The following is a 26,782-nucleotide window of genomic DNA, read 5'->3' on the forward strand; positions in this document are numbered from 1 at the left end:
TTTTGGTCATCATAGTTCATCATCCAAACAAGCTGCATAAACCGATTTTTATCAACTTCAAATTTAGCACGTTGAAAATACAAGTTAATGAGTTCTTGAATCCTGTGGAAAATCCAGTTTTTCAGTTCTATGTTTGTGATCTTCATTACTTGAACCCGGTTTAACGAAACAAGTTTTGCTGACGAATAGGATTGAGCAAGTCATACTTACGCCAGTTGTCTGCTTAAAAAAAAATCCACTCTTTAAAAAACCGGAAACTTGCTTCATGAAAACCGTCCCATTGTTGTTACTCTGCGTACAAAGCATAAACAGTTGCTTGAGCAAATAATGACGAATTCGTAAAGGAAACAGTAACGAAATCGTCAAAGTTCTCATTCCAGGCACATCTGCTTGTAATTCGTATTCCCTGACCTTTTTTCTCGCCAATGTGCACAACAACAACTAGTTTGTATCGCGGGCATAGCAAACTTTTTACCTTCTCTTTGATGAGCCGGCAAATATTCTGACTGTGGTCTTTGCACTTGGAACTATCATAATCTTCGTTCTTGAAGCGCTCTTTCAAAACATCTGCAATTATGGTTTCCACTGTTTTAGTTGGCATTGGCGTTTTGGCATCTGGCAACAATTTGTAAGTGTTTTCATAGAAATTTATCCCGCTTGAAAACTCGCTGTCGGCAACGGAGGCGTCATCGAGGCGATCTGTTAGATGAGTGTCGTTGCGATTCATTGCCGACTTCTGGGATGGAACTTCTTTGGAGTCCAGTTTAGAAGCAATTCCCAGTTTGAGCTTGGAGTGTGGTTGAGGACTTTTTCCTGAAAGGGTAACAATTCCTCGCTTAGTCCCAGATGCCGACATTTTAAAAATCTTACGGCAGATGTATAATAACTTTGGTTGCTTTTTGTTTTGAAGAAAACGAAAGCGTAATTTTGATTGTTTTCTCTCTCTACAGTCAAACACAGCCATTGGAAATAATTAAACCTCAAACTATTCAATTCGGTAACAAAGCCATGTAAAGGGACTCAAAGAGCTCGATAATAAAGAGTCATAAGTATGTTAATCAAAATGGAAAGATCGTGACGCTAAATAAGTACGGGCTTTGTGTGATGAAAGTTCTCTTACAATTGGTTTTATAGGAAGATGAATGTTTGAGTGGAATTGAATAAGTTTTTAAACAATTCACCGATTGTATTGAATGCCGGCATTCCGTATAAAGTCGTTTAATTTCTTCTAAATAATCAAACGCCTGCATGGAAAAAATAATAAAGTAGGAAGGGAAATGTTATCATATAGGCATGTCTCCTAACAACATTCATCGGAATCCTTTAACTCAAATCATGATTTGCAGACTAGAATAATCCACCTTTAGGATAGATCATAGGAGGTTTATTTTTCTTTTTTCAGATCAGTTATTGTGTTGTGGACATTAGAATAGTTTATTTAAGGAAGACACAGTAAGTGCTTTTGATAATACCCTCTTAGGTTGATATTTTTTCAAGGTAAATCTCATAAGCTCGTTTTACCTCATCAGTAGCAAGAAAGACTTCCACAATTATAAACTCAAAAAGGCGTGTAGAACCTGTCTCAATATTACAAGCAGTTATGGAAGTCAGCTGTTATCCGTGATTCCCTTTTAAGCTCTTAAGCCATTGTAGGATGAGCTTCTTGTGTTGTCTATAAATCTGTTTGGTGAAAATGAAATCAAATAAACCCAAAGTTATATATACCAATTGTATGTGAGTTTGGAGAGTTTAAAACAGAATTAGAGGCGAGACCTTTTTCTGCTTATGGTGTGTGGCTGAGGGGTTACGCTGTTTCAAGATATGATGACGTGCACATTGTCCTGAAAAATTACACGCTTTGTTCATACGTGTAAAATATATGCAGCCACATGATCAGATTTACTCATCATCTCAGAGCCCACTATCTCTTTTTGCTAAACAAGAAACGCGTGCTGGTGACCAAATGTCACAATGGCTGTGCAAATGGTATATAAAAACCCGGTTTAAAACGTTTTTGAGACGCGGACGGCAAGTGGGATTAAGATTAAAACTAACCTTGGTGCACTTTAACTACCATAAGGTCTTCGTTTTAGCAATTTAAACCAAACTGTGCGGACCAAAAAAGTGTCAGTAATGAGCACCAAGAATAAGTACTTTTAATTTCCACCTGCCGTCCGCGTCTCAAAAACGTTAGGTGCTTACTGAAGCTCCCTTTTTTTAATGGTAGAAATAGATGTCATGTGGTTTCTGGGGAATATTTCTCCTTTAAGATAGAAACTGACGGCCTCGTTAATAAATATTTTGAATCCTTTCTACCGTTAAAATGGATTAAGATCAAATGGATCTTTTTAAGTAGCAAAAATGGGCCAGTGACTCCTTCGTTCATTTTCTACAGCCCCCCCCCCCCGAGGTTCCTGTTGCCTGTTGGCTCTCGCATTTTATTAGTCTGTCACAGTTATGGTTTCATTGAAAAATGTGTGCCTGCGAATTGATAAATCAAGTATAGTGCGTTGTTCAACTCTTCTGAAAATACATTCTCTTACCCGCGGCATGCTGGTTTATAATGAAATTAAGCAAAAACTTCGTCTTTCATGTAGACGCACATGTCGGTAAATCTGGAGCAAAACGTGCAGCTTTACTTTTTACCAACCTTGTGGAAACAAGTATTTGGACTGTAAAGGGGAAGTTCAAGCTGAGTTCTGCACTTGGAATAAGTGATCCAAACTATTTGAGCTTACCTGAGTTTTCCCAGCATAAAGCAGTTAGGAGTATTGCCACTCCTCCCCATGGATGGGTGTTAGGCCATCCCAGGTATCCACATTTTGTCCACGGTACTCTGACGGTTAATTAACCAGCACCCATATTTATGCTCCCGGAAATGTTGATCATAACAAACACAACGCATTGACCCCGGTTTGAACTTCAACCCCAATGTTTTGACTCGGAGTCTGGGGCGCTAACCCTTAGACTGAGTCAGTGTTGAGTGTTTTAGAGTGTTGAGGCGTGGTCTAATTGCCTTGAGGAGACTATTATCCCATTCACACCAGCAAAACATGTTTAATCAAACCGAGTTACACTGAATGAAAATCAGGAAGAGAGTCGGAATTAAAAACTTAATTTTCCATTGGATTCAAGTATTTACCAGCTTGTATTTTCAATGTTCGACATTCTACTAAATACAGAGTCGACAACTATCGGTTTATGCAACTTCTATGAAGAAAACAGCTTAAAAACACGTTTTAGCTTTGGTGTGAAAGGGGTATAAGATTGTTGTTAAATAATTCGAAAATTTTTGTTCTAATTTTTGTGAATTTCTTGGAAAAGTTTGGAAAAAGTAGAATTAAGACATGGCGAGATTAGATATTCAATTAACAGTGACTTCCGCTCCTCACAATTCGTTCAGACATAATAGTTTATTGTTTAATATAGGTTTGGAATGGTGTCAAGCTCATTGAGCTGTTGACTGTGGAAATCTTAATTTTCATCGTCTACCTTGATTTTAAAGAGTACACTCGACCAAGAGCCGAGCTAAAAAATTTTTCCTCTAATTACTAAAGAGAATTGTTCACCAAAAAAGAAAATTAAGTTTTTTAGAGACATAAAAAGTTTATCACGAGGTAGCAGTCACGAGAAGCCTTAGGGAGGCTTTCAACTGATTACGGTAACCGCCAAGGTAGTCCTAAAAGTGTCTAAAATAAGGAAACGGAAGGAAACGGCCGACGTATAGTTCTAGCTAAGTAAGAAAGATTGCTTTGTAACAATGTACAATACAACAATTATTGCTACAGCTTTTGTTATTCCAATTATGGCACAAGCTTACAAAAAACTGTTTTTGTTCAGTTTTCTTAATTACGACAAGGACGCACTTACTGAATAGCTTAAAGACCTCCATAGAATTACGGCGTTTTCCATGTAATTAGAGGCTATTAGATGTCAATTCAACAGGCGTGGTATTCTGTTTCAAGTATCATCGATTATATTTGTTTTTCCTTTTTTATTTTGCAGTCACAGGAAGCTACAAGAAACTGTTTCTGAGTTGTAGTCGGGCAATTTTTATCAAAAGGCATCTGCCTGTCGGTTTCAATTTAAAATGAAAAAAAAAGTCATGGCGTCTAATTAGGGAAACCATAATGACGGTGACTTTTTTGTTCAACTATAATTGCAAACCTCTTGTTAATACTTTTTGTCCTTCCACGATAATGGTTTTAAGCGAATCAGATAAAAACCGCTTAGCAATTTCCATTTAATTGAGGTATTCATAATATCTTTTGTCCATTGTTGAGTCGCCATCCTATTATTCACGTCTTTTGTCAGCCCTGAGTCCTTCACCCACGCTAAGTAAACATTGTTTGACCTGTTTTGCATTTGTCTTATTCCGAAACATGGGAAAGTTCTAGTTAAATGATAAAAATATCCAGGATAAACTGAACAGCATGGTGCACTTGGTCAATTACTACTACGATCTCTGAATAAGGTTTGTTTTTCACTTATTTTTGGATCAAAGGTAAAGCGATTAAAAGAGAAAGTAAGCCAGTCAAGTTCAGGACATCTGCACATTATGTATACATGTTACTTTATGCTCAATATTCACTGGATAGTTTGCTCAAGTTGAGTAAACATTCATTTAAAGAAAGGAAGAGTTGACTCTTCATTTGTATCGCTTAGCAACGGAAAGGAAAGTTTACATAGATAAAGCCGATAATCTTATCACAGTTTTAAGTGCTGACGAAAGATCAAAGAGGGTTGTCTTCGCTCGTCCTTGTGTCTCCAATCAACTTCTCGTAGTGAGCATAAATTGGAGATTTATAAATCCGCCTTTAAGGCGAAAAGGGTAGATTGACTTTTATAATAATCGAAGGGATGTTTCATACCCCCCAAGTACTGCTGTGAACTAGATTTGTTGTCGATTTTATTGGTTTTAAAGTCATGGATTCACAAATCCACCGCATCAGCGCCGTAGAACATCGGCCACCTTCGTTGTCTGTATCTTCAGCGCAAGGAGAAACAGAGAGAAGGCGAAGATCGTCAACTAACGCGTCCCAAAATTCTGGTGTCAATACCTTTTCTCCTGACAGGAGCGACCGAAGAAAACCATCCAGTACAGCGACGCCATTCTTGTATTCCTCCAGCGGTCGCAAAGTATCTAGCAGTGTTTCTCCAAGGTTCGAGCCCATAGACACTGCAGCCTCGAAACACAAGCAAAGTGAAGTCTTACCGACCTATCGAATGGCACCGCAGGCCGACAGAAAATTCCGACCTCAAGTTGTCAAGAAAATTATGGATGAGGCTTTTGAAGAGAGCCTTGACGGACTGAACGGGTATGATTCAGTGAAATGTCGGGCGCTCACTACGCAAGTCTGCGAAGATATCAAACAAAGAGTAAAATGGCTTAATTTTGAGCGCTGTAAGCTAATTTGTGTGGTTCATATTGGCTCGGTGAACGGTCAAGGTATGAGAGTAGCAAGCCAGTGTCTGTGGGATCACACGGTGGATAATTTCGCTTCGACAACATATTGTAAGGGCGACATTTTTGCGGTTGCGTTGCTCTTTGGAGTTTACAAGGAGTAGTTCAGCGACCGCTGTTCTTTTCGTATAGGTTATTGTTCGTTTATAAACTGTTGTTGCTAAGATCAGGGGCTTTAACTGTAAAAGCGTTAATATACAGCTTAATATATACAGTACAGTCATAAAGAAAGGTTAGGAAGCGCTAGCTGATATCATTCGGCAGCCTACTGAGTAACTAAATAACACCTTCAGTGATAATTTCCGATATCTTTGAAAACCGCATCAAAATCCTTAGGCTAGAATAATTTCAATTCTTATTTAACCTTTATCGTTACTGCAATGAGCCCTTGTGCAAATTGGATTTGCAATGAAATGATTTCTTTTCCAATCTGATTTTTCCGAATTGCGTTTCAACATTCCATTGTTACACTCCTCACGTATTGACGGATTACAACCGAGCTACTTAGTGTAGAATAACATATTCAGCCCGTGCTATGGTTAGAACAATGGGTGCAAAGCACATTTCAAATCACTGTAAGAAGATAAATGATAAATATACGATATATAGATAAATAAACATCTGCGCATATCATAAAGAATCAAATTCTCCGATACACCAATTACAGGTTGAGATTCAAACACAAGGAAAGGCACCACTGGATGCAAAGAGGCGGAACCTTTTTTAGATTAACCTCTGGTAGCGCCGATAATCCTGACTATTTCCTTAATCGCGTTCAAGTTCTATGTAAAGATTCATTTTTCCTTTTACAAGTTACCTTCTTAAACAACGATTTCTCTGCAGACGGGTCAGCGGTACCTGGAAATAAAGGCAAGTTGCATGAGAGAAGTAAATGTTGCAAATTTACTTCGAACCTGGGAGAAAGAAATTTCCTAATCAATCAAGAGTATGCAAAGCCCAGAGAACTGAACATTGAAATTTGAACTGTTTTTCTGCCAACCATTTCCCTAAAAGACCCAAAAAGAAGACATGGGAAAAGAAATTTTCTTGAAAGTTTCTCAGGCCACAAGTTCCCCTAATGATTATGTATCTTTTGCCTTCTTTAACATGTGAGTTTCGCATGGATAACAATGAACAATTTGCTTATGCTGTTAGAGAGGAAAGAAATATGCCCATATGTGCAGAACAGTGCACATGCGGATAATAGCCTGAGTTCCTAGCCATATTAATACTAAAATAGACCATCAAGTTGACACTATAGTGTACACGTGGATACACTGTTCAGAATGTAATTAGATTACCGTACATCCTCCAGCATTTATTCAAAATAAAAAAGAAAGGGCGCTTATTGGAAGGAGGGTGCTTAATCGAGGGGGACCCTTATTAAGAAACTATGAAGCTGAACTGATGCCGTTGTCGTTGAAGCTTAAAAAAATTATGAAATGGCGATTGAAACAGGTTTTCCTTGTGTTCCTACTATTTAAGAAAGTGCAGGAAGAGGGGCGCTTGTTTGATACTATGGCCTAGGGGTTGGGTGCTTACTTGGGGGAGGGTACTTATTAGAGCGTCAGCGCTGGTTTAAGGAAATACGGTCTGTAAAGTCTCAAGTTGTACAAATAAATTATTAGGGTGTTTTAGATTCATGTTTGTTTCTGAATGCGTGTGACCGCAAACGTCTAGGAGTCACTTGACTAGACTCCAGAAGCTCACATGTTGACTTTTTTCAAGTGAAAGCCGACGTCGATCTAAAATCTGAAAGTCTCGAAACTCCTTATTACAAACTGCTGAAGGCGGTTTGACGTTAGCGGTGAACACACCAAACGTGGATCTAAAACTCTCTATTTATATTTAATTCCTACCGCCCTTGAAATGAGTAAGTTTTCTAAGGGGCAGCATCAGTAGTTTAAAGTTTGATTGACACGTTATTCCACGTTTCACTTCCGGCACAAAATTTGACGTCATTCCTACAAATGTCGCATACCCCGTATTTAACAATCGGTCCGCCATCTTTAATAAGATGCATTCTCTCCCAAACTCCTGAGGGCATGCTTACACCACGAAATTTGCATATCAGGTCTCCACATTATTCGCTCCTTTGCGTCGCATATCCACGAGTAAAAACGATAAATCTTGCATCTGGAAAAGGTGCGTTTCCGTCATGTTGTCTTAAAATGGCAAAATTAGATAATTGCTATACCCCTCTGAGACCTCTGAGTCTCGTTGAAAAAACAGATACCATTTGACAATGCCACATACTGGCATCTGACAGAGGCCGCGAGCGGTCTTTAACTCGTTGCGCCAGCCCTAATTGCTTTCAGCGCAGAAGGAAGCACCAATCCTGCGTTGCATGCCTGCTGTCTTCAACCGTAGGGGTTTCAGGGTCGGTTTTCAAAATGGAGGCGGGAGTATCAGATAATCTATAAGTTGGCATGGCAACTGACGGTGTGTACATATCCGTAAAGTCAGCAACAAATCACTAGAGACTGTTTATTTTTGGATGTTGGCAAAATGTTAAGAAACACAAAAACTCTCAATGGCCATCTTCACGCCAAGGACTTGCGAACTCATAAAGTCCGTATGCAGAAAGCCGATGGAGATTGGGGAAACTAGTGTGGAAATAACAGAGCATAGTAATATAAAGACAAATTTGCAGCTTCTTATCATAATGTCTCAATAAAGGCTTTGAACTTGAGTTTGTTTTGAATTATATACTTGTGAGGGTGCCTCAAGGTTTCCTGTGAAAATTCAACGGGCGTAACGACTAAAATAAGTAAAGTTACAATTTTTTTAGCATTACAATCCAGCTTTTATTTTGGTTCTCTTTTACCAAATATATTTGACCAGAAAAATTCGATTCAAAGTTGCTGTTTCTGTTAATCATCTTTCATGACGCTTAGTACAAGTGTTTCCTGTTACGTCTCTGACAGCAGGTATATTGTGAATTCTTCACCAGCTAAATTTAGTGGTTTTTCTTTCTGTTTTTGTACTCAAGCTTAGGAACTCCAAATGCATCCTTTTCGCTAGAATACAAGACAAGTTCATGGTTTAAAAGTTTTCTATTACTATTCATAATTTTATAGTATGGACAGTGAATTAGTTTCATTATGCAAATCCGCAATTGATGGGGTGGTTTCCTCTGAGAAGAAAACTAAACGAAGTGACTTCCGAAATTTGTGGCAGGAAATTCGTGCGCTTCAAGTTTGCTGTAATAAATTTTTTGGTTTTCTTTTTAAACAACAGCCTTAAAGCTAGAAAACGGAAAAATCGAAAAGCGCTAAGGTTTGTTGGTGTCATTAACTCTTTCAGAAATACTGTTTGAAATTAACCGAGCCACCTTAGGAGATCAACAACGGTTCAATAATTTGGTTTTTACTCCTAAAAGGCATTGTTATCATGAAAAGAGAATAGAAAAAAAAAACCCTCAAGAACCAGTTGCACGTCTCGTTCACAAAATTGGTATTATTTGCCGGTTTTATTTATGCGTTCCAGGGTAGAAATGGATCTTTGAGAAGAAGGTTGCAAGATTATACCGATTGTGTTTTGGAGGCAAACCACAACAAAAACATTTAGCACTTTTTGACACCTGCAGTAATAAATATTTCAGTAGTTTGTTTTTTAAGACAATAAGCGGTTTGCTAGCTTCTTTTTAAGACTTAAATGACCAAAATATTAGTTGAGCAGAATATAAATGAAAAGAAATGTTGAAAAATGAAGGAAACTTATCACGGCTTATGAATTTTTTTTGCAACCTTAACTGATTTAACACTTCACTTATTACTGAGTTAAAATCTCTATGTCCAGCCTTTTGTTTCTGTTTTTCGCAATAGGAACAAAAGTTCCTATTTTTCCTCAGGGTAAAAGACTGCTGTTTCCTGCAAACCTCCGATAAAAACAAAAGAATTTCCTTTCTACATATGTAATTCATTTTCTTGTTTCCCTCTAAAAATTAAACGTTTAAGGCAGCTTTCAAAGGATGAAAAATATTGCACTTATTTTGAGTCTTTTGATGTGCGCTGCGCCGGCTCCCAACTTTGTACTGACCTAACATAGCAGACAGACCACAGAAATATTATCAATTGTATATCTGTAGAAATTGCGGAAAAAAAAGCTTCACCCAAATAGGAAATTAATATTCTCTTTGCCGAAAGATGTATATTTGCAACATTGATTTATGCTTGTCGGCAAGATAACAAATTTCAAGAACAGTTTTCATCACAGAAATATTCTAGAAGGAAATTAAGATGCGATATTTATTTAAGTTCCAGATGACAGGTGTCTGCTCTAAAACTGACAGACATAAAGCAACTCTTTTAACGGACGATTTGTGATCGTATATCACCACGAAACCTGTCATTTTACAAAGGAGCGTTAATGTCTTAAACTGTACTGTTGCGAACTAAATTGAAGCTGAATGGTTAGGGAACTTTCGGGATCTGACAAAACAGAGTGCGCAAAATGGATGTGATATAATAACAGTGATATTTGAGAGCGCACTACTTATCGAGTTTTGCTTTCTAACGTAACAGCTCCGATTTAAAATGAAGTTTATGCATTTTTTCCGTCTAATTTAGCGGCAGTCTACAGCCTATTGATTGCACTTTACTTTTGCTCTAAAGCTAGACTTCGATTTTGAATATGCTATATTTTTTCTACGTGAGATACATAAATTAGGCTAACAATTTATGAATGGTAATCCTTTTTTTTTCCTTCCTATGTTTTTCGTGAAACTAACTGTGTTGTCACAAATTCAATCATAAACAATACCACCGACCGGGAGCAAACCGGGGTTATCTGTTTTGTCAGCCTCTAAGTACCTATAAACGCTGGTTTCCTAATTTTCTTGAACAATATCTCACCATGCATTTAGTGCGGTTGTTTCGTGCAGACAATGAATTTCCAGTTTCCTTGAACATTTATACCGTGCTGATATGCAGATGGCAAAATTCGCCAAACAAATTTAATCCAAACTCATTTTCAATGGCGAAATGGGCAATAAGATACATACTTCATTATGAAATATTGCAGTTTGTAATTTTACGGTAAAAGCAAATTTGTTCAAATCGCAAAAGAATAACATTAACATAACCCTTCCAAACGCAAAAACTGTAATCATTAAAATATTTTTCTTCGTTTCAAGCACTCTTAAATGTTCCATTAATTTCATGTTCTTTGAACTTGTTTCCTTGTCAAAGGAAGAGAGGTATTTTCTATAACGTGAACAAATTCAATTTTCCCGGTGCATTATAACGGGGTCAATATTTTATTTGAAAGAAAACGGGGCTGTTCGTCGATTTTCTTGTGGTGTATTCTTTGTCGACCTTAATCAAGTGATTTTCGCGCTTATTCAGTATAAATGCAAAATGTGATGTCATTATTTTCTTATACCTACTGAGCATTTTCGTGTCTTATTGTTACAACATACTGTGTTCATTCAAATTTAATAAAGCTATGGTTCCTTAAAGTCGGCCAAGCTCATAACCAATCATAATGAACGCATTACAGCTCGCACGCTAGGAAGAAATCTCTCGCTCATGAACCTCAAAAGCTAAAATCTAAAAACAATTTAACCGATATCACAGCTTTAGCTCCACCGCCCGAACATGTGTTGGATTATGAAAGACTTTCGTTATATGGCCTTTCAAAACACTTTTATTTCGTGAGCCGAAAATGTCGTGGTAATAATTTTGCGAAACAATTTTGTTTCGATCTCGCATGTATTTCAGACAAATCCGACGAGTTTTTCCCGAACCCGTTAGTTCCCTTTGCGTGAGCAGTCAAGCGATCTGTCGATCAGTGCGATGGATGAAACTAAACACCAACTATTCATACCACTTAGGTTTCTATTTGGTGTGAAACTTTTCCAAAACAACCTTACATCATTTTGACTTGGCTGTCAAATCTTTCCGCCATGCGAAATCGATCGATTTCTAAACCCCCTGGTTTCAAATGTTGGTAGTCAATTACCTGATAAAATAAAATCATTTTGTTCTTTTTGTTTGAGCTGTAAATACGAAACTCTGACGCAAGAAGCTCCTTTGATTCAAGAGACTGAGCCAAAAACACTGCTCATCTATCAGCTTTGAGTTTTGATAATGAGATTCGATTTTGGTTAGTTTCGTGATCTCTGAAAGAAAGAAATATCAACAATAAGGAAGAAAGGAAGGGCACTTTCGTTTTATGTTATACTTTGACAAGGGCTTATAGACAGCTCTTACGACAAAAAAGAAAAAAAAACATGAAAGGCTGGAAAATAGACAAAGTACATCCTATTTGAATAAAATTCAAGTTGCTTTAGTCAACACGGACGGCATTTGAAAACAATTCAATTTTATTGCATGGATAATGTTTCGCATGGAGTTGGTTAATAACATTAGCACACTGTTTTATCAATTCAAGTTTTTAGCCCCTCTCCATCGCAAAGATTCGTTATCATAGAGGATCTATGTATTTCTCCGACATGAAGCATTGTCTTCAAACCCCAAAAGCCAAGCTTTAAATTTCAGAAGGCGCCCACTAAATGATTAAGATTATTTTCTTTAGCAATTTCCTTGTTTGCAGATTACGACTTCTGAATTTATTTTTTAATTTGGAATCACCCAAGCAACCATAAAGTTGGGTAGATTTAGAGGTAAAATGAAACATGGAGAAATCTTGTGTTAAGATTGATTTTTCTCAGCCCGAATTCGGTAGATTTTCTCGGCAAGAAATTCATGAATTTCTGTCGATTAAAAAATTAGCAACAGGATTAACCGACTTCATAGTCCGAGGTTAAGCATTATCGATGTCCTGTACACTTATTAATTTCATATATGTTAAAATTTTGACGCGCCGAATATAGTGGGCAATTTTTTGTTATACAATATTATTTTCTAAGTGTCTGTCAAATTCTTGTTAAATTTGGTCAAACCATAAACATGGGAGCATTCGCCCCACAAATTGCTGACAAAGTCAGCTTAGTTATATGAATATCTTTGAGCATCATCGGGCAATACAGGTTTATCCCATTTAAGAAACAATTTATGAAAGATGTTACAAAACCTCTAAAAAATACTATAACGCTCAAAGAAAGTGACAAGGAGCACGATACCTACTGTGGAATATTCCTTAAAAAACCTAAACAATCTACAATACTTAAATACGTTTTAATATCTCGTTCTATAATTTATATATCCAGATTATTTTACCACAATTTAGAGGCTGGAGTTTCTAAGCACTAGCCTTTTCATACCCGCCTTTCTCAAGTGCTGTTGTTCGTTATTCGCCAGCGGCGAGAAATCAAATGAGTTCGTCTGCCGCGTATAACCTTTTTTTCAGATTTGCATGTGCAGCAATAGTTCTTTATTCAAATGTTTTGAGTCAGTGGAGTGTTCTGCGGCGGCTGCTTTGCAGAGCTTTTATTTTTGGGGCAGTACTTGATGGTGTGCGACTGGTCCCCGGATGCTTTGCATAGAGGACATGTGTATGCTCTGAGTATTGGACATGTAGTGTTCCCCTCGGCATCCTTCAGAACATGGCTTGAATAGACTTTTTTGCTTTCTCCGTTATTTCTGCAAAATACACACACGTTCGCATTTCTGTTCTTCTTACTTTCGCGGTTCTTCCGGTTGCGATTGGCCACTTCGCTGTTGTTTTCGGCGTTCCGTTTGGAAACGTTTCTGGTTGGTGCGCCGGGCGCGAGAGATGAGCCTGGCGCTTTTGACGTTTCAATGCACAATTCAATGTCTGGATTTCCACCAGAACCCGAGCTCGTTAGAGAGTGATCCGATCCCACGCTGTCCACACGAGATCTTTTGGTGTAGGTGAAATCATACAAACTGTCTATCCCTGCAGTTCCTTTACCGTTCAACTCAGCGTTCTGTACAAGTCTTATGAGTCCAAAATAGTCCCTGAAAAGGCGAAATTCGCTCTTTTCGTCGAAACTTGCCTTCAGGTTCGCTACCTCCCGAGCGCTTATCTTACCGTGGCCGGCAAAAATATCTCCACTGTAAAACACGCTCAACATCTCGTCTCCCATTGTTTCAAAGAAGCGACTCGTGAGTCAGTTTTTAAATTAGTGTGAGGAATCTAGAGACTATATTTAACGAATTTACCCCGAGCTCTCCGAGTTCCAGTGACCGCGACCGCCAGTAGTGAAAATTTTGCACTTGTTTCGATCGGGGTGATTAACTTTGTGAATGAAGTGTACGGGTTCTGGCTCCAACAATAGCACGACGGCACCTGAGATTGGGAGACTTAAACTAATGCGTGCATGGATCCACAATTATACCCGCCAACCACCACCGACGGCAGCTGTCGCAAAGCTTTTCAAACGCAGTCTTGTCACTTATCATAGCCACTGTGAATAAGTTTGAAAGGCACATTGAAAAATTGCTTTAAGGAGAAGCTTTGAACATGTGGTCCGATTGTTCCTATTGAAAACGATCATTAAATTTAACCAATCATATAAGCGCTATTGACGCGGTTTAGAGTGGCACCGCGTGCGTTTCATAAGTCAGCATTTTAAAAAGAAAACGGGATCGTTTTACATCAATTTGATTGGCTGCTCAATATAAGTGCCGTCAAAAAGCAGCCTGATTTCACATGTAATTGTTTTTAAGGATGATCTAAAGTTGTCATTATGAATTCATTTTATAAGACAAAACAACAGAGTTGCACGTGGAATCCTGCTGAAAAACAGGCCTGTTAAAAATAGTCTCACAAATAATCTACGCTATTTTCATTACTATAAGGCTTACCAAAAGAGATTTTAAGAACCTATCAGTTCCAACTAAAAACGTCTATTAGTTTTTTTGCTGATAATCTATCGAAAAAAGAGGTTCAGGTTTCGGTTTCGAAACATTCAAGTTAGAAACGAAACAAAAAAGGCTTACAATTCGCTAATGAAAGTTTTGTAAACACTGAAACATGCTGCCCATTTCGATTCGCGCCTCAAATTAAATATGTAACCTTTGCTTCCAAGACGCTTTCGAAAGCGGTTGTGAGAGGTAAATATTTTCAAAGTTGGTTTGAAATCGTTGCATCTCTTTGGTGATCGAGGTTAGCGAAAATCTTGAGAATGGTGTTTTGCTTTGTTGTCTTTGCGATCTTTACGGGTGATCACTTTTAAGAACATGCAAAGATAGTGAGCTCTAGCGTTTGGCGTGGCTGAGAAATAAACATTAATATGGCAGGTGTTCCATATGCTAATTATATCATCACAAAGGACAGCTTTGGAATAAATTTTCCTCTTAAAACTCAATATTGCATTGTTTAAGATACTTTTTAATGGCTTTGTTTTCGGTACGCTGAGCCGCAAATGTGGCAAATTCATCGAAATCGGCACCGTACAAGCAGACGGCCCTTCCCAAAGCCGATTTTATTTCTGTTCTCGCTTTAAGTGGAGTTAAATTATGAAATATTGAAATAAAGTTAATCCGGTGTTCAAGGTTCCTTTAAATTTAAGCTCTATTTTAGAATTGCCTCTGTTGTGAATAGAGTCTCTGATTTATTATTAATAAAAAGCCCTGTCTCATTTTGTCTGTGTATACCTTAATTACAACCAACACTCGAAAGTCCATTATGTGTTTTTGTTTGAACATTTTCGGTGAGAGTTGAACATGAAACCAGGTAAGTTCTCAGCTTACTGGTGATCAATACAAAGTCTTTCTTTGAACTTCTAGAATGCCAACTTCTTGAGGAGCCGTGTCTGTCAAATCTAATTATCCCTTCAGGAAAGTAAAGAGTTAGAAAAACTTCCAATTCAATTTACCCGCTCAAAAACTAAAGACCGTCTCTCACCGTGGGGAATGAGTCATAAAATTGCTTACCCAAAGATGACAATTGCCCAGTATTTGCATTCGAATTTTTATCATAGCCAGGTGACCTTAAAACAACATCAATTCTAAAGCGGAAAAATTCGTGGATGCTAGAATGCTAACCTGGAAATAAGCCATACTCAAGGTGTCAGCTCTAAAGTTAGAGGTGGATGTGGGTCGCAAAGCCTTTCAGTGATTAGACAGCTCATACAGTCAGTTAGGGTAGCCTAAAAAACGATCCGCTTTCAAAATTTCCTTTTTATGCATATACATGTTGTTCAGTATGTATTAGATTGGCTTGGATTATTTTGGCAAAGGTTCGAAACTAATCTAAGTGTTCCGGAGCAAACATACTAAATTAATAGGTGCTTGCGGTCAATTGAGAAAGGACGGGAGGTTGATCGATAATATAAGTTCATTGAAAGACCGTGAAAGGCTTTCATTCGCGGAAAGTACCTCATTAATTTAACGTAAGAGAAGTACAATTTCCCTCAAAAGAAGGCGATAAGTTGCTGAGCTGCTTTATCGCATGGTCTTTTTTAACTCTAGTTACACTGAGGTGCCTAAAATGAAAGAGAATTTTTTGTACAAAGCATTCTGAAGTTGCACGTAAATAAATAAATCGTTACTTTGTGCTCACTGGTTTTGTCTTTGTCCTACGTTTTAATCGGCGCTCAGATGCAACGTTTGAAGTAAGAGACTTGTTCCTTATCCCACTTAGGACAAGCTAACTTGGGTAAGAATACATCAAAATAGCAACCTTAAATTACGTATGACATTGCCACTAATCCTAAAACCAATGGATCGGATATAGCGAGTGAATTTTACCTCAGTTTCACATAAATTGACCATACACCGCTCCTCATAATTCATAAATACCGACATAAACATTTACGAAACGGAGGAAAGCAAACTCTGTGTGCAGTTTTTTTTTTATGGAAGTTCATTGTGTCGATCGTTGACAGACAATAATTTTGTGGCAAATGTTATTTCTAATGATGAATGACGAAATAAATTTCTTTTAAATTTCTGTCAATCTTTAAATTTGCCCGCGCTTCACTTTGTTAGTTACTTCAGTTTATTTTACGCGCATCAGCTTTACAGTGACCAAATGTTTATTTATACGAAACAAGTTACACGAGATCGAAGGCATGTAAATACTAATATCACAACAAGTTTACCCTGGATCCATGTTTGAAATGGTATACGCTGTAAAAGCCACTTTTTGCTGAAGTTGTCACAATAGTTTGCGGGCTTTTTTATCGAAAAGTTTGCTTTGAACATCTAGAAAGTCGTTAAAAAAGGATAATTTCTGAACGCCATATTGTTAAACGTTTGGCGAATTAACCGCTAATGACATGGTTCGTTCCCTGAGTCCACGTGCGCTAATCTTTGTTTTTGATATCAAAAGCTCTGCAGGAGATAAGTTTGCAAGTCATTCAAAAATGGCATGCATTGTGAAGAACGAGCGCTTTGAAGGTAAATAATTCATTAAATGTGTATACTTTGAAACTGAACGATTCTGTAAGATTGAGTTATTGGGATGCATTTTATATAAGCTGAATGAAAAGATAAAATCCTTTACATCTCTTTTCAAGCGTCATTGATGGTAATTTAAAGATTAGCCGGTTTGGAGGCACTGAATCGTGTTTTTCATTCTGTAAATTAACTGTTAGCTTTAGAGGGTGAACAATAAGGGAAAGATTTTTCAATTTTCATTGTTCGGTTGTAATATATTCACAGGTAAAACTCTCTAGGTAATTACATGATTTATTCAAATTTCTTGAAGCAATTAGCACTTCGTTTACATCCTCTTCATCTTTTAACCGTTTTGAAACTTGTTTTCAAAAAATTAATTCAAACGGATTTGAAAATAAATTTCTTCGTGAAAAATGTGTTTTTATCGACAAAGTTCCCTAAAATATCTGACATTTACTTATGAAGTTAAAGTTCTGTTGGAAATTTTTTATTAGATGTTATTAATTCACTGCTTACCCAACATCTCGTAGATGATAAATGTTCGGGATGGTAACAAGAAGTACAGTTGAAGAAAACACATTGTCAACTCTAATCAAAAGCGACAGATTCGCAATGTTAGAACCATGAGCATAAGAACACCTTCAAACATGGGATAGAGAGACCTCGTTGCTCTACGAAAAAAAGGGAGACATGCATGCAATCACGAGCCAAGGTTTACAAAAGAATGACAAAGCACATTTGCATCCTGAAATAATTGTGTACACATCGTGCTCGTTGAAAGTATCACCAGGAGCTTCTGAAAATATTATTTGTTATAATATTCTGGTATTACTTAGCCATTTCAGTTTTTTTGGTCAGATTTTTTTGTTATCAGTAGCAGCTAATACTGCATTATTTTCTTGTCGTTTGAAACTTCACGTTGCAACGAGAATTGAAGCTTAGTAATTGCCCAAAAGTTTGGGTCAATGTCTCGCTTTAGATCCACCGCAGGCAATTATGCGCTTGAGCCTCTATGGGTCTTTTTTCATACCTTCACAGCCCTGCGTTCTGTGGTCTTCTTCGCAACCAATTTTTGCGAAGAAGCTTTGCGTAACATCCCGTAGAACGGCTGTAAAGAAGACGATGTGTTTAAATAATATATTTCAGTTTGTATTACATCAACCCAGAACTTACCTTTTGTTGTTATATATCTATTGAAACCAGTTTAAATTATGATAAAACGAAATCTTCACGCACCAATTTTTTCCACCGAAGTTCAGTTTTTGTGGCTACTGCATTCTGGGAATGCGTAGCCCTTATGTTATCGCCCTGTAAGTGCGTGCGTAAGTTAAATTTTCTGCAGGAAGCCCAGCTGAATATTTCCGCTAGTTCGTGAGATATTTTTTGTTTCCTATTTGGGATTCCTGTGCAACCACGCAAGCGTTCTAAAATAGCATGTTTGTAGCGGTATGAATGGTGTCAGAAAAGTTTTATATGCGGTATATTTGTTGACTAAGGTCAGTTTACTATATCATGTTTCTATGATGGCATAGGAAAAAGTATGGACTGGACCATTGGACCCTTGGACCATTGGACCCTTGGACCATTGGACCCTTGGACCATTGGACTATTTTTTGGACTCTTTTTGGGGCCATTTTTCGGACCATTTTTTGGACCATTTTTTTGGGACTATTTTATCGGGGGAGGCAGACCATAAGTACTTAGGGAGGGGTGGGATGCAGCTCATCAGTACTCAGGGAGGGGTTGTAGGCGGACTGTTGTTACTAAGGGAGGAGTCGAGTACGAACTATCAGTACGCAGCGAGGGGTGGGAGGTTGATGTATTAGTAACAGCTGCTAATTAATGGAGTTTTTACTAGATCATACAAATTATTTTGAGCGGTTTTTCGACTGACTGTTCGTATGTTAAAAATTTTTGCGCTGGGCCGTAGCGTTTCTTTATTTTATGTCGTGCGAATGCGAAACTGGCACCTAAACACTGGACTATAATTGTTATTGAAAATATCGCCAATTCCTGTTTTCGATCCTCCACTGTTAAGTCATGCGTGTGCCTGTTAAGTCGACTTGTACCAGTGTTAAATGATACTCATGAGTTAGCATGAATCAACCATCAGTTGCCTCACGTTTCCCTTTGCGCATACAGTAGATCATTAAATTGATCTACCTTCCTTTTGTCATTGATCTTTTCAGACGACAAAGATCACGGAATTCCCTGTCCTTAGCATAGTATTCACGAGCGTTATCGCAATTTTCACGTTTACACCTTTTCTAGAAAAACATTGTTGGTACAACCGTACAAAGCAATTTTCTTTCTTTTCAGATACACAGTTTTCCCCTATTAGATACACTCAACTCGCGCCTAAAGTTGAATGTCATGTCACGCATTTCACTTTCATAGCTTCAGCGTTAGATCATTTTTTAAATAACAGGTTTGCATTTATGGCTTAACATTTGGCGCAATTTTCCTTTCACATAGCCGTTGCATTGATTCATTAAATCCACACTGGTGCAAAATACAGAATTACCTTCCTCGAAAATTACGGATTTCTAATTCACTAATTACGAATTTCCTTTTCGCAAATTACCGATTTGAGCTAATCTCACAGATTACATTTTTTCATTCCGTTTCGTTTCGTAAATTACAATAAGCCCTCTCAGAGACAACAACATAGCGAATTCTGTGTTTCGCAATGACTTGAGAGAACATGAAATCTCTTTCCAATTTCTAAAACAGTCAAAGTTAATTAGTGTCTGCTAACTGCAGACCAGATCAAAGAATTATGCAGAAAAAGGAAAAAAAACCGACCTGTACAAAAAGGTTAAAGTGCGTAGGCTGTGGGGAAATGGGACTTTAAGCCGGAAAACTGTGTATCTGAAAAGAGGGAAGATTACTTTGAACGAAACTACCAATAATGTTTCATAGTAAAGGTGCAAAAGTTAAATTTGCGATAACGCTCATGAATACTATGCTGCTAAGTTAAGGGCCAAGGATCGGAAACTCCGAGTTCTCTGTCGTCTGGATAAGATCAATGACAAGAGGAAGATAGATAAATTTAGTAGTAATATGCTGTACACACAAAGGGAAACGTGAGGCATTCGATGGTGGCTTGTTACTAACAGTAACTTCCCTAGGGTCCTAATCACTCACCAAAAAACCGACCTTTAAAGACTTTCAATCCGTCATCATCTTCAAAAGTTTCTTTGGCAGTAGCCTTCAAAATGAGCTCCTGAATTTGCATGTGCACTCTGAAGTCCTTCTTCAACAATGATGGGGAGCTTGACTCCTGCCCATGTTAATTAAAACCCCTGGGGGACGAACTACGTAGAAAATTACATCACCCTATTTTTGTTGCTATTTAAAGCATGCCCGTGGGAAACTGAGGCTATTTATGCATTAAACCGCCGGATAATGAGATGAGGCTCATTTTTAGCGAAAAGAGTTCTTCGAAACATCGAAATACGAATTTTCCCGAATTTTTTACTCCAGTTGTTGCTGACATCGCGTCTGCCATTTAAATATGGCGTCGCCAAAAAATTAGTAAGACATCTGTTAGCGAAAAAGATCGAAATGGCGGGTGCAGAGTCGATGGGATTAACTTTTGTGGACGAAGATGGCTTACCTGTAGCATTTTTGCGAATCGCCCACGTGGATTCTGTCAATGAAGTGCCTTCCGATGTCAATAGCCGCGATGAAGAGGAACAAAACTACTCCGATATGAGATGGACATCTGTTATACAACCCCCAGAAGGCGTAAATTTTCGCGAAGAGGTTGGTATGAGAGTAGAAATGGACAATGACAATGATTGTTTAGATTACTTCCAACCTCTGTTTACTGATGATGTTTATCAACTGATTTTACGTGAGACCAAACGGTTTGAGCATCAAAAACGGCAGCTTGAGGACAATTCTCTGGGTGGTCTCCACGATTTTACCCTTCCAGAGCTAAAGGCTTAGCTTGGGCTCACATTGGAAATGGGTCTTGTCAAAAAAAGCAATTTGAAAGCTCACTGGTCAACTGATTCGGTCACCAAAACTCCATTGTTTACTAACACCATGTCAAGAGACTACTACCTTCATATTCAGAGATATCTTCACTTTGTAAATAATTGCAATGCCCCAGACCAGACAGATCTTAACAGGGATAAACTGCGGAAAATGAGATCATTTTTAGAGGGTCCAGCAGCAAGCAAGGATTTGGCTCAGCGAGTTGTTCTAATGCTAACAGAGCCTTATTTCAACAAAGCTTACAAATTGTTTGTTGTCAACTGGTATACCAGTGTACCACTCTTTCTAGAACTGGAAAAAAAAAGGAATTAGAGTCTGTGGAACAGTGAGGGGAAATAGAAAGTGCCTACCTCAGGATACTGTTGACCAGCGATGCGAGCAGGTCAAAAGCCTCGTCAGGGGAGAATCGCTTTTCCGTCAAAGCGGCAAGCTCATCTGTGTGACATGGAAGGACCGAAAGCTGGTACATTACTCTCAACTCTCCCTGGGGGTTTGGAAATTGGACAGGTAGAGAGAAGGGTGAAGTCACGAGGGCAATGGCAAAGGCAGAACATCGCACAGCCACAGTTGATTAACCTGTACAACTCCCATATGGAAGGAGTTGATTTGGGTGATCAACGCATGGCAATTTGCTGCAGGTTTATGTAAGGAAATATTTGGTTGTGGTTATGCCCACATCATGTATGGAAGAGCTGGCCATCCAAGAGTCACCCTTGTCAAATTCAAAGAGAATCTTGTGCGGGAACTGATAGGAGGAAACGCTTTAGACGGAACAACTTCTCTGGAGGCAATGTAGCAGCACAGGATGTCCGCTTCGAACTCCTGCAGTTTCAGCATCCTGTGGCAACTGACACTCATAGAAACTGTAAAATACATATTCAACGAGTGGAAACAGTCTATGAGTGCTCAGTTTGCCAAGTGCGTATGTGTCCAGGACCTTGCTTTGAGCGCTACCACACACTGCACAGTTATCTTTTTGATGACCAATAGAAATGGTCCCAAGAGACTCAAAGATGGTCGTGGCAGACCAAGAAATGGTCCAGGCAGACCACTTCAAAAGAGATCAAGATGATTTTATGTTTCCTTTGATCAAAACATTAATTTACTTAGCGAGGTTTATATTGATTCAAGTGAACACTAAAATGATTTTGAGACCACTGATCGACATCAACTTTGCAACTAAATATGGTTAAAAGAAGAACAATAGTGTTTTATTTTGTGCTAGGAAAAGCTTTCTGTGTATATAGAACTTGATATTGTGTACAGTTATTGTGTTGACAAAATTTTCACTTCAGTTCTGTTCTCTAATTCGAGGACGGTTTGGGAAAAATCCGTTTTATTACCTTTCTGGATTTTTCATATTTTTTCTGTAAGACACGTATTAGTTCATTGCACTAAATGAAAGTGCAAAATCTCCTCTTTCTAAAAATGTTAGCCTTATAGTTTTCTGCCGTATTAAAAAAATTGGTGGCCTAATTAGTAATGTCATGTCACAAATTGAGTCAAAAAACCCCCACCCCCTCAGTCCCCTAGCGGTAGGCCCAGATATCATACTGAATTCTTCCTCTAAGATGTTCTGCATGCGCAGTCTATATCACACTCGTCACAGGTTCTCTTAAGCTGACATATCCATCTTTAGCCCTTCGTCAATCGCTCGAACAAAGGGCTAACGCTGGAAATGTCAGCTTTAGAAACTTCTGACGTTAGCCAATTTACGTTATCAACTCAGTTGATAATCATCATGTACTACCTCCTAGCGACGCAGCACCGCAGTTTTTAAAGAAAAAAAAACTTCCCCCTTTTCACACTTTTAACAGTTCCCCTGTACAGTTTTGTTTCCATGTTTTCCAACTGAAATAGAAATACGAAAAGAAAGTTTGATACCGTGTATCCATATGCTCCAAGCTTGATCAGATCTCTTTTTACAATGACATTACATGAATTTGGATGTTTACTGGTATTTTACTCTCATCTTAGAGTGTTTTCATGGTCCATTTAGTGAACAAGTTGTCATGCTTATCGAGAAACATTTCGTAGACCGTCTTCGCATTGTGCTCTGCTCAATGTGGTAACTGTTCCTTATCTCTTAGAAATGCGATATTTTCAAAAGATTAAAAGCAAACAATTAAGAAAATTAGGGGATTACTTAATTTTGAAACAAATTTCAAATATCAAATGTTTTTTTTCTACGGTCTCACGTAAGCAAGCTTCTATATTCTATTCTCTTAAACAATGCCTTGGGCACCAATTGCGTTCGTGAATCACAATAATTACTAACACTCATGGGAACTGTTAAAAGATGATTGGTCGTTGCACAATGCACTATTCTCTTTGAAAGTAGTGAAGTAGTGAAGTTTTATTTAGTTGCGCGTAAGTGCGTGGAATCTTATTTTTCGTCAATTTTGCGGACCGTTTTGTTCTGCTTTGGAGCTGCACGTCTTAAATCATCTCGATTTTGTTGTAGATTACTCAAATACGAGAAGAAATTGTTGTGGCAGGTGCGTACGAGATGTTAACGCCCAGATCAGGGTTCTTGATATCTTGAAATCACAAGTCACTGCCTCTGCAGCCCACCATTTCTGACACTTTTCTTAAAGTTCACTTTCGATTAAAAGTTGATTTAATTCAAAGTCAACAACGTTCTCACATCTTCTTTATGATTTCCTCTCTGTCAAACAGGTTTACTCAATATTAAAGAGTGTGAAGAAATCAGTATCAAAGAGTGTGGAGCAAACTGTATTGAGACTACAAGCGTTTCAAATTGGCATGGAGCAGTCGTCCTTAAATCCAGCAACGTTGACGCCAGTGTCTTCGCCTAAGGAAGAAACGACCGGTTTGACCATAAGACAAGTGGCGAATGTAAAAATCTGGGCTCACAGGCGGCGGAAATCACTCTTCGTCCCACAGCGATGTGAAACAGACTATGGGAACGCTTTGTTGACGCATGCAGACTTTCCGAAAGCCAGGGCAAAGTCGCTTTCTGCGTTAAATCGTGACAGAAAGTTGCAATTCGACAAGCAAATGGCCTATAAAATGATGGAACAGGTGCTGAACATGGAGCTGTCGTTCAAATCCTACGATTTAAAAGAGTGTGAAATTGCGTCGAAAAAGATCGCCAAGACACTAAATGAAAAACTGAGCAGCACGTTTGACCTATCTGGCTGTAAAATGATCTGTTTGTGCTATATCACAAAGCGTGCCAAACCTTCCTTGGCGATAGACAGTGGCTGTGCGTGGGATGAAATGAAGAGCACTGTGGAAAAGGACGCGTTCGTGGATTACGTTTACAAAAATCAAACAATTGTTGCCGTTGCCTCCGTTTTTGTTATTTCTTGCCGCAGGTTTCCCACGAGGAAAGTGGTATTGGACAACCTCTACGCTCAAGGCACATCAGTACCTAAGGCAAGGAGTGCCGTCATGTCAGAGCCAGCTCGTAGAAGTCACGAATCAAGCGACAGAATGTTTGGCGTCCCACCTCCGAGGAAAGATGAATGGGTGGGTTAAGATTCATATTTCTGTGAATCGATGAGGAGAAACGGAATGGTTTTCGTGAGCATGCAAATAGAAGGAATATACCACACCATAGCATATCGAGGTTTTATCTTTATCACTACGAATGCATGGAGCTTATTTCTAAGAAATCGCATCGTTGTATCAGTGCCTTTTCGAGACTTTGAAAGCCTCTGTTTAGATACTAAGCTCTTTAAGATATCTGGGCTCTTCATATATTGGTCATTAAAATAATATGAAAATCATTAACGATTTTTGCATTTTTATGAAGCATCAAGACAGAAAACGCAATCGCTTGCTGAAAAACGCAACGACACTTTGTGGTGTTGTTTACTTTGTGTGTGGGCTTGTACGTGCCTCGATTATCATTAGAGTCCTTTATTCTCTTCACCATGAAAACGTGTTTTGTTATCAAGTGCCACTTAGGACTTAATTAGACGTCCCTCTGGGTAAATAGAAGAATCCACACTGAAATAGCCTCATCATTCAATAGTTTAATAACTTTATCTTCAGTGACGTCAAAGATATCTAAAATGGTTGCTGACTTTTCACTTGGGACTGTTTACATTTGTAAGGGTATTGCACAATTATGCATGTAAATAGGAATACATGAAGTGCTTAACGAAAAAGCGTTCTCCGCACATTGTGAGTATTCGAGACTATATTGACCAAATATTACACTTTTGTTTTGAGAAGAAAAAAGAACGATGGAAGGACCTTTATGAAATAACCATAGTCAAATAGTGCGGCTGAATTTCGTTCCAGTCATCACTAAAGCAAGAAGGAGTAAGAGGCGTACAAGCGAATCGAGAAAGCCGTTTCTTTTTCCACAGAAAACTTTTTATTTTGTTTTTTTGCTCAAGTTTTATTGAAAGCGTTTTACGTTTTCTTTCAATAAGGCAGGAAATATTTCTTTCTCTCGCTCTCTTGTACCTCAAAAATTGCATGTGTGAGTTATGTGCTGAAAGTTTTCGTAAATGCACGGTCCGTAGGCGAGTCAAACGTACTTCCTCGCGTACTTCCTCGATGCACACTTTTAACACCGGTTGGAAATTTTTTTTTTCCACTAGGTCATTTCATGAAATAATTGTGACAGAAAAACCAAATCCCGGGTCTTTCGCAATATTTTTAAGATCATCATTGTTAACTGACCAATCAGGATTGAGAAAATTTGTTAAGTATATAATAAAAGCCCTTTTGATGATCAATAAGTTAATTTTAATATTTTATTAAAAAATCCAAATAGGAAATTTTAAGTCAGAGATCGTTTGTCTTACTGCACTCGTGGGAATAGTAAAAATAGTAGATGATGTAGCTCTCAGCCTTTGGTAAATAGCTTAAAAAGTGCATGTGATACACAATGTTACTGAATTAAAATAAAGCTGGTCATTTAACATTTTTTAAAAGATTGGTTGCTCTTCCAAGCTCATTTTAGCGACTTCTCGATGATGTTTTCGGCGCAAACCATTTTGGAAACAAAAAAACTAGTGTTTTCTTATCTCCAAATTTTTCCTTAACTTCCTGAGTGCGTTTTTGGGATCTTATTTCTAAATATGTTGATGCATCTTGATGTAAGAGCTCCTGTTGATATTTACGACTGAGAGAAGGGAATAAGACCATGAGCTCTTCGTGTTCTCTTGGTGTACAGCTTACTTAGACTTGACTCGCTGATAGTGTCGAAAATAACCCACTGAGAGGCAAAGATTCGGGATGTAGTCCCCAATCAACTACAGCCATAACGCGGGCTCGATCACTGACATTTCGGTTCCTCTAAATGTTAATGTATTCAGAGGGTGGCAGGGGAGTACATTTGTGAACTGGCTCAGCCTGGTGCTTCTCGTGAGTAAAAGAATGCAATGGGGTATTTTTTGGTGATCATAGTAGTATTATTGTGTTTTAAATCAAAATGCCCCGATACTAAGGCTCTTACATCTAAGCCGACCTCCACTTCAGAGAATGATTATAACTTAAAGAAATATGGAAGAAGTAAATGACAAGGAAGCATTTCGTGAAAGTGCAAACTTCGCAGATGCTTGCTCTAAGAGATATATTTCATAGAAGAATTTTAAATCACAGATATATTTTTCATTTGTCAGTGCAGCACTCCTTTCCTACTTATTCATTTTTTTTCTAGCACTCTAAAATCAACCTCCCACCGACGAAACGTTGCTATGAGCGAACACCTGTACGTCCTTCCATCTTCTTTCTCAATTTGTATAAAACTTTGTCTCGCCATTTGGTCTCTTCCGATGTGGACGCTATCGATATTCACTTTAGATGTGACTTAATGGTCAGCACATAGAGAGTAGTATATTTCTCGCACCAATCAGATCGTTTAGGGTATGTGTCTCGTACCAATCAGATCGCGGCGTTTAGGGTATGTATCTCGCACTAATCAGAACGTCGTTTTTGTTCTTTGATTTGAGAAGTGTTCAAATCTCAACGATGTAATGGGGGATTCAAATTAACTATGGACGATTTTGTGTATGTTTTCGATGACTGGAGAAAGTGATCTTGTGGAGTTTTTTGT

At 38.2% G+C, this 26,782-nt stretch overlaps 4 protein-coding genes across 4 annotated transcripts; 2 read left to right on the top strand and 2 right to left on the bottom strand.

Moving 5' to 3' along the window:
- Positions 1-273: 273 nt before the first annotated feature.
- LOC131774284 (dynein light chain Tctex-type 5-like) lies at positions 274-856 on the bottom strand. Its single transcript, XM_059090288.1, has one exon. It carries the CDS (start codon positions 854-856, stop codon positions 287-289), a length of 570 nt encoding a protein of 189 aa, XP_058946271.1. The 3' UTR covers positions 274-286.
- Positions 857-4,707: 3,851 nt separating this feature from the next.
- Positions 4,708-7,020, top strand: LOC131774295 (dynein light chain Tctex-type protein 2B). Its single transcript, XM_059090298.2, has one exon. The coding sequence runs from the start codon at positions 4,927-4,929 to the stop codon at positions 5,566-5,568; it is 642 nt and encodes a 213-aa protein (XP_058946281.1). The 5' UTR covers positions 4,708-4,926; the 3' UTR covers positions 5,569-7,020.
- Positions 7,021-11,771: 4,751 nt separating this feature from the next.
- Positions 11,772-13,934, bottom strand: LOC131774293 (nanos homolog 1-like). Its single transcript, XM_059090297.2, has one exon. The coding sequence runs from the start codon at positions 13,476-13,478 to the stop codon at positions 12,807-12,809; it is 672 nt and encodes a 223-aa protein (XP_058946280.1). The 5' UTR covers positions 13,479-13,934; the 3' UTR covers positions 11,772-12,806.
- A 9,225-nt stretch (positions 13,935-23,159) lies between these two features.
- LOC131774312 (uncharacterized) lies at positions 23,160-24,368 on the top strand. The gene is made up of 2 exons (XM_059090320.2): positions 23,160-23,240; positions 23,422-24,368. Exon 2 carries the CDS (start codon positions 23,509-23,511, stop codon positions 24,244-24,246), a length of 738 nt encoding a protein of 245 aa, XP_058946303.1. The 5' UTR covers positions 23,160-23,240; positions 23,422-23,508; the 3' UTR covers positions 24,247-24,368.
- The last annotated feature ends 2,414 nt before the right edge of the window (positions 24,369-26,782 follow it).

Source organism: Pocillopora verrucosa, chromosome 12 (assembly GCF_036669915.1).
Source record: "Pocillopora verrucosa isolate sample1 chromosome 12, ASM3666991v2, whole genome shotgun sequence".
In the NCBI taxonomy this organism is placed as follows: Eukaryota; Metazoa; Cnidaria; class Anthozoa; order Scleractinia; family Pocilloporidae; genus Pocillopora; species Pocillopora verrucosa.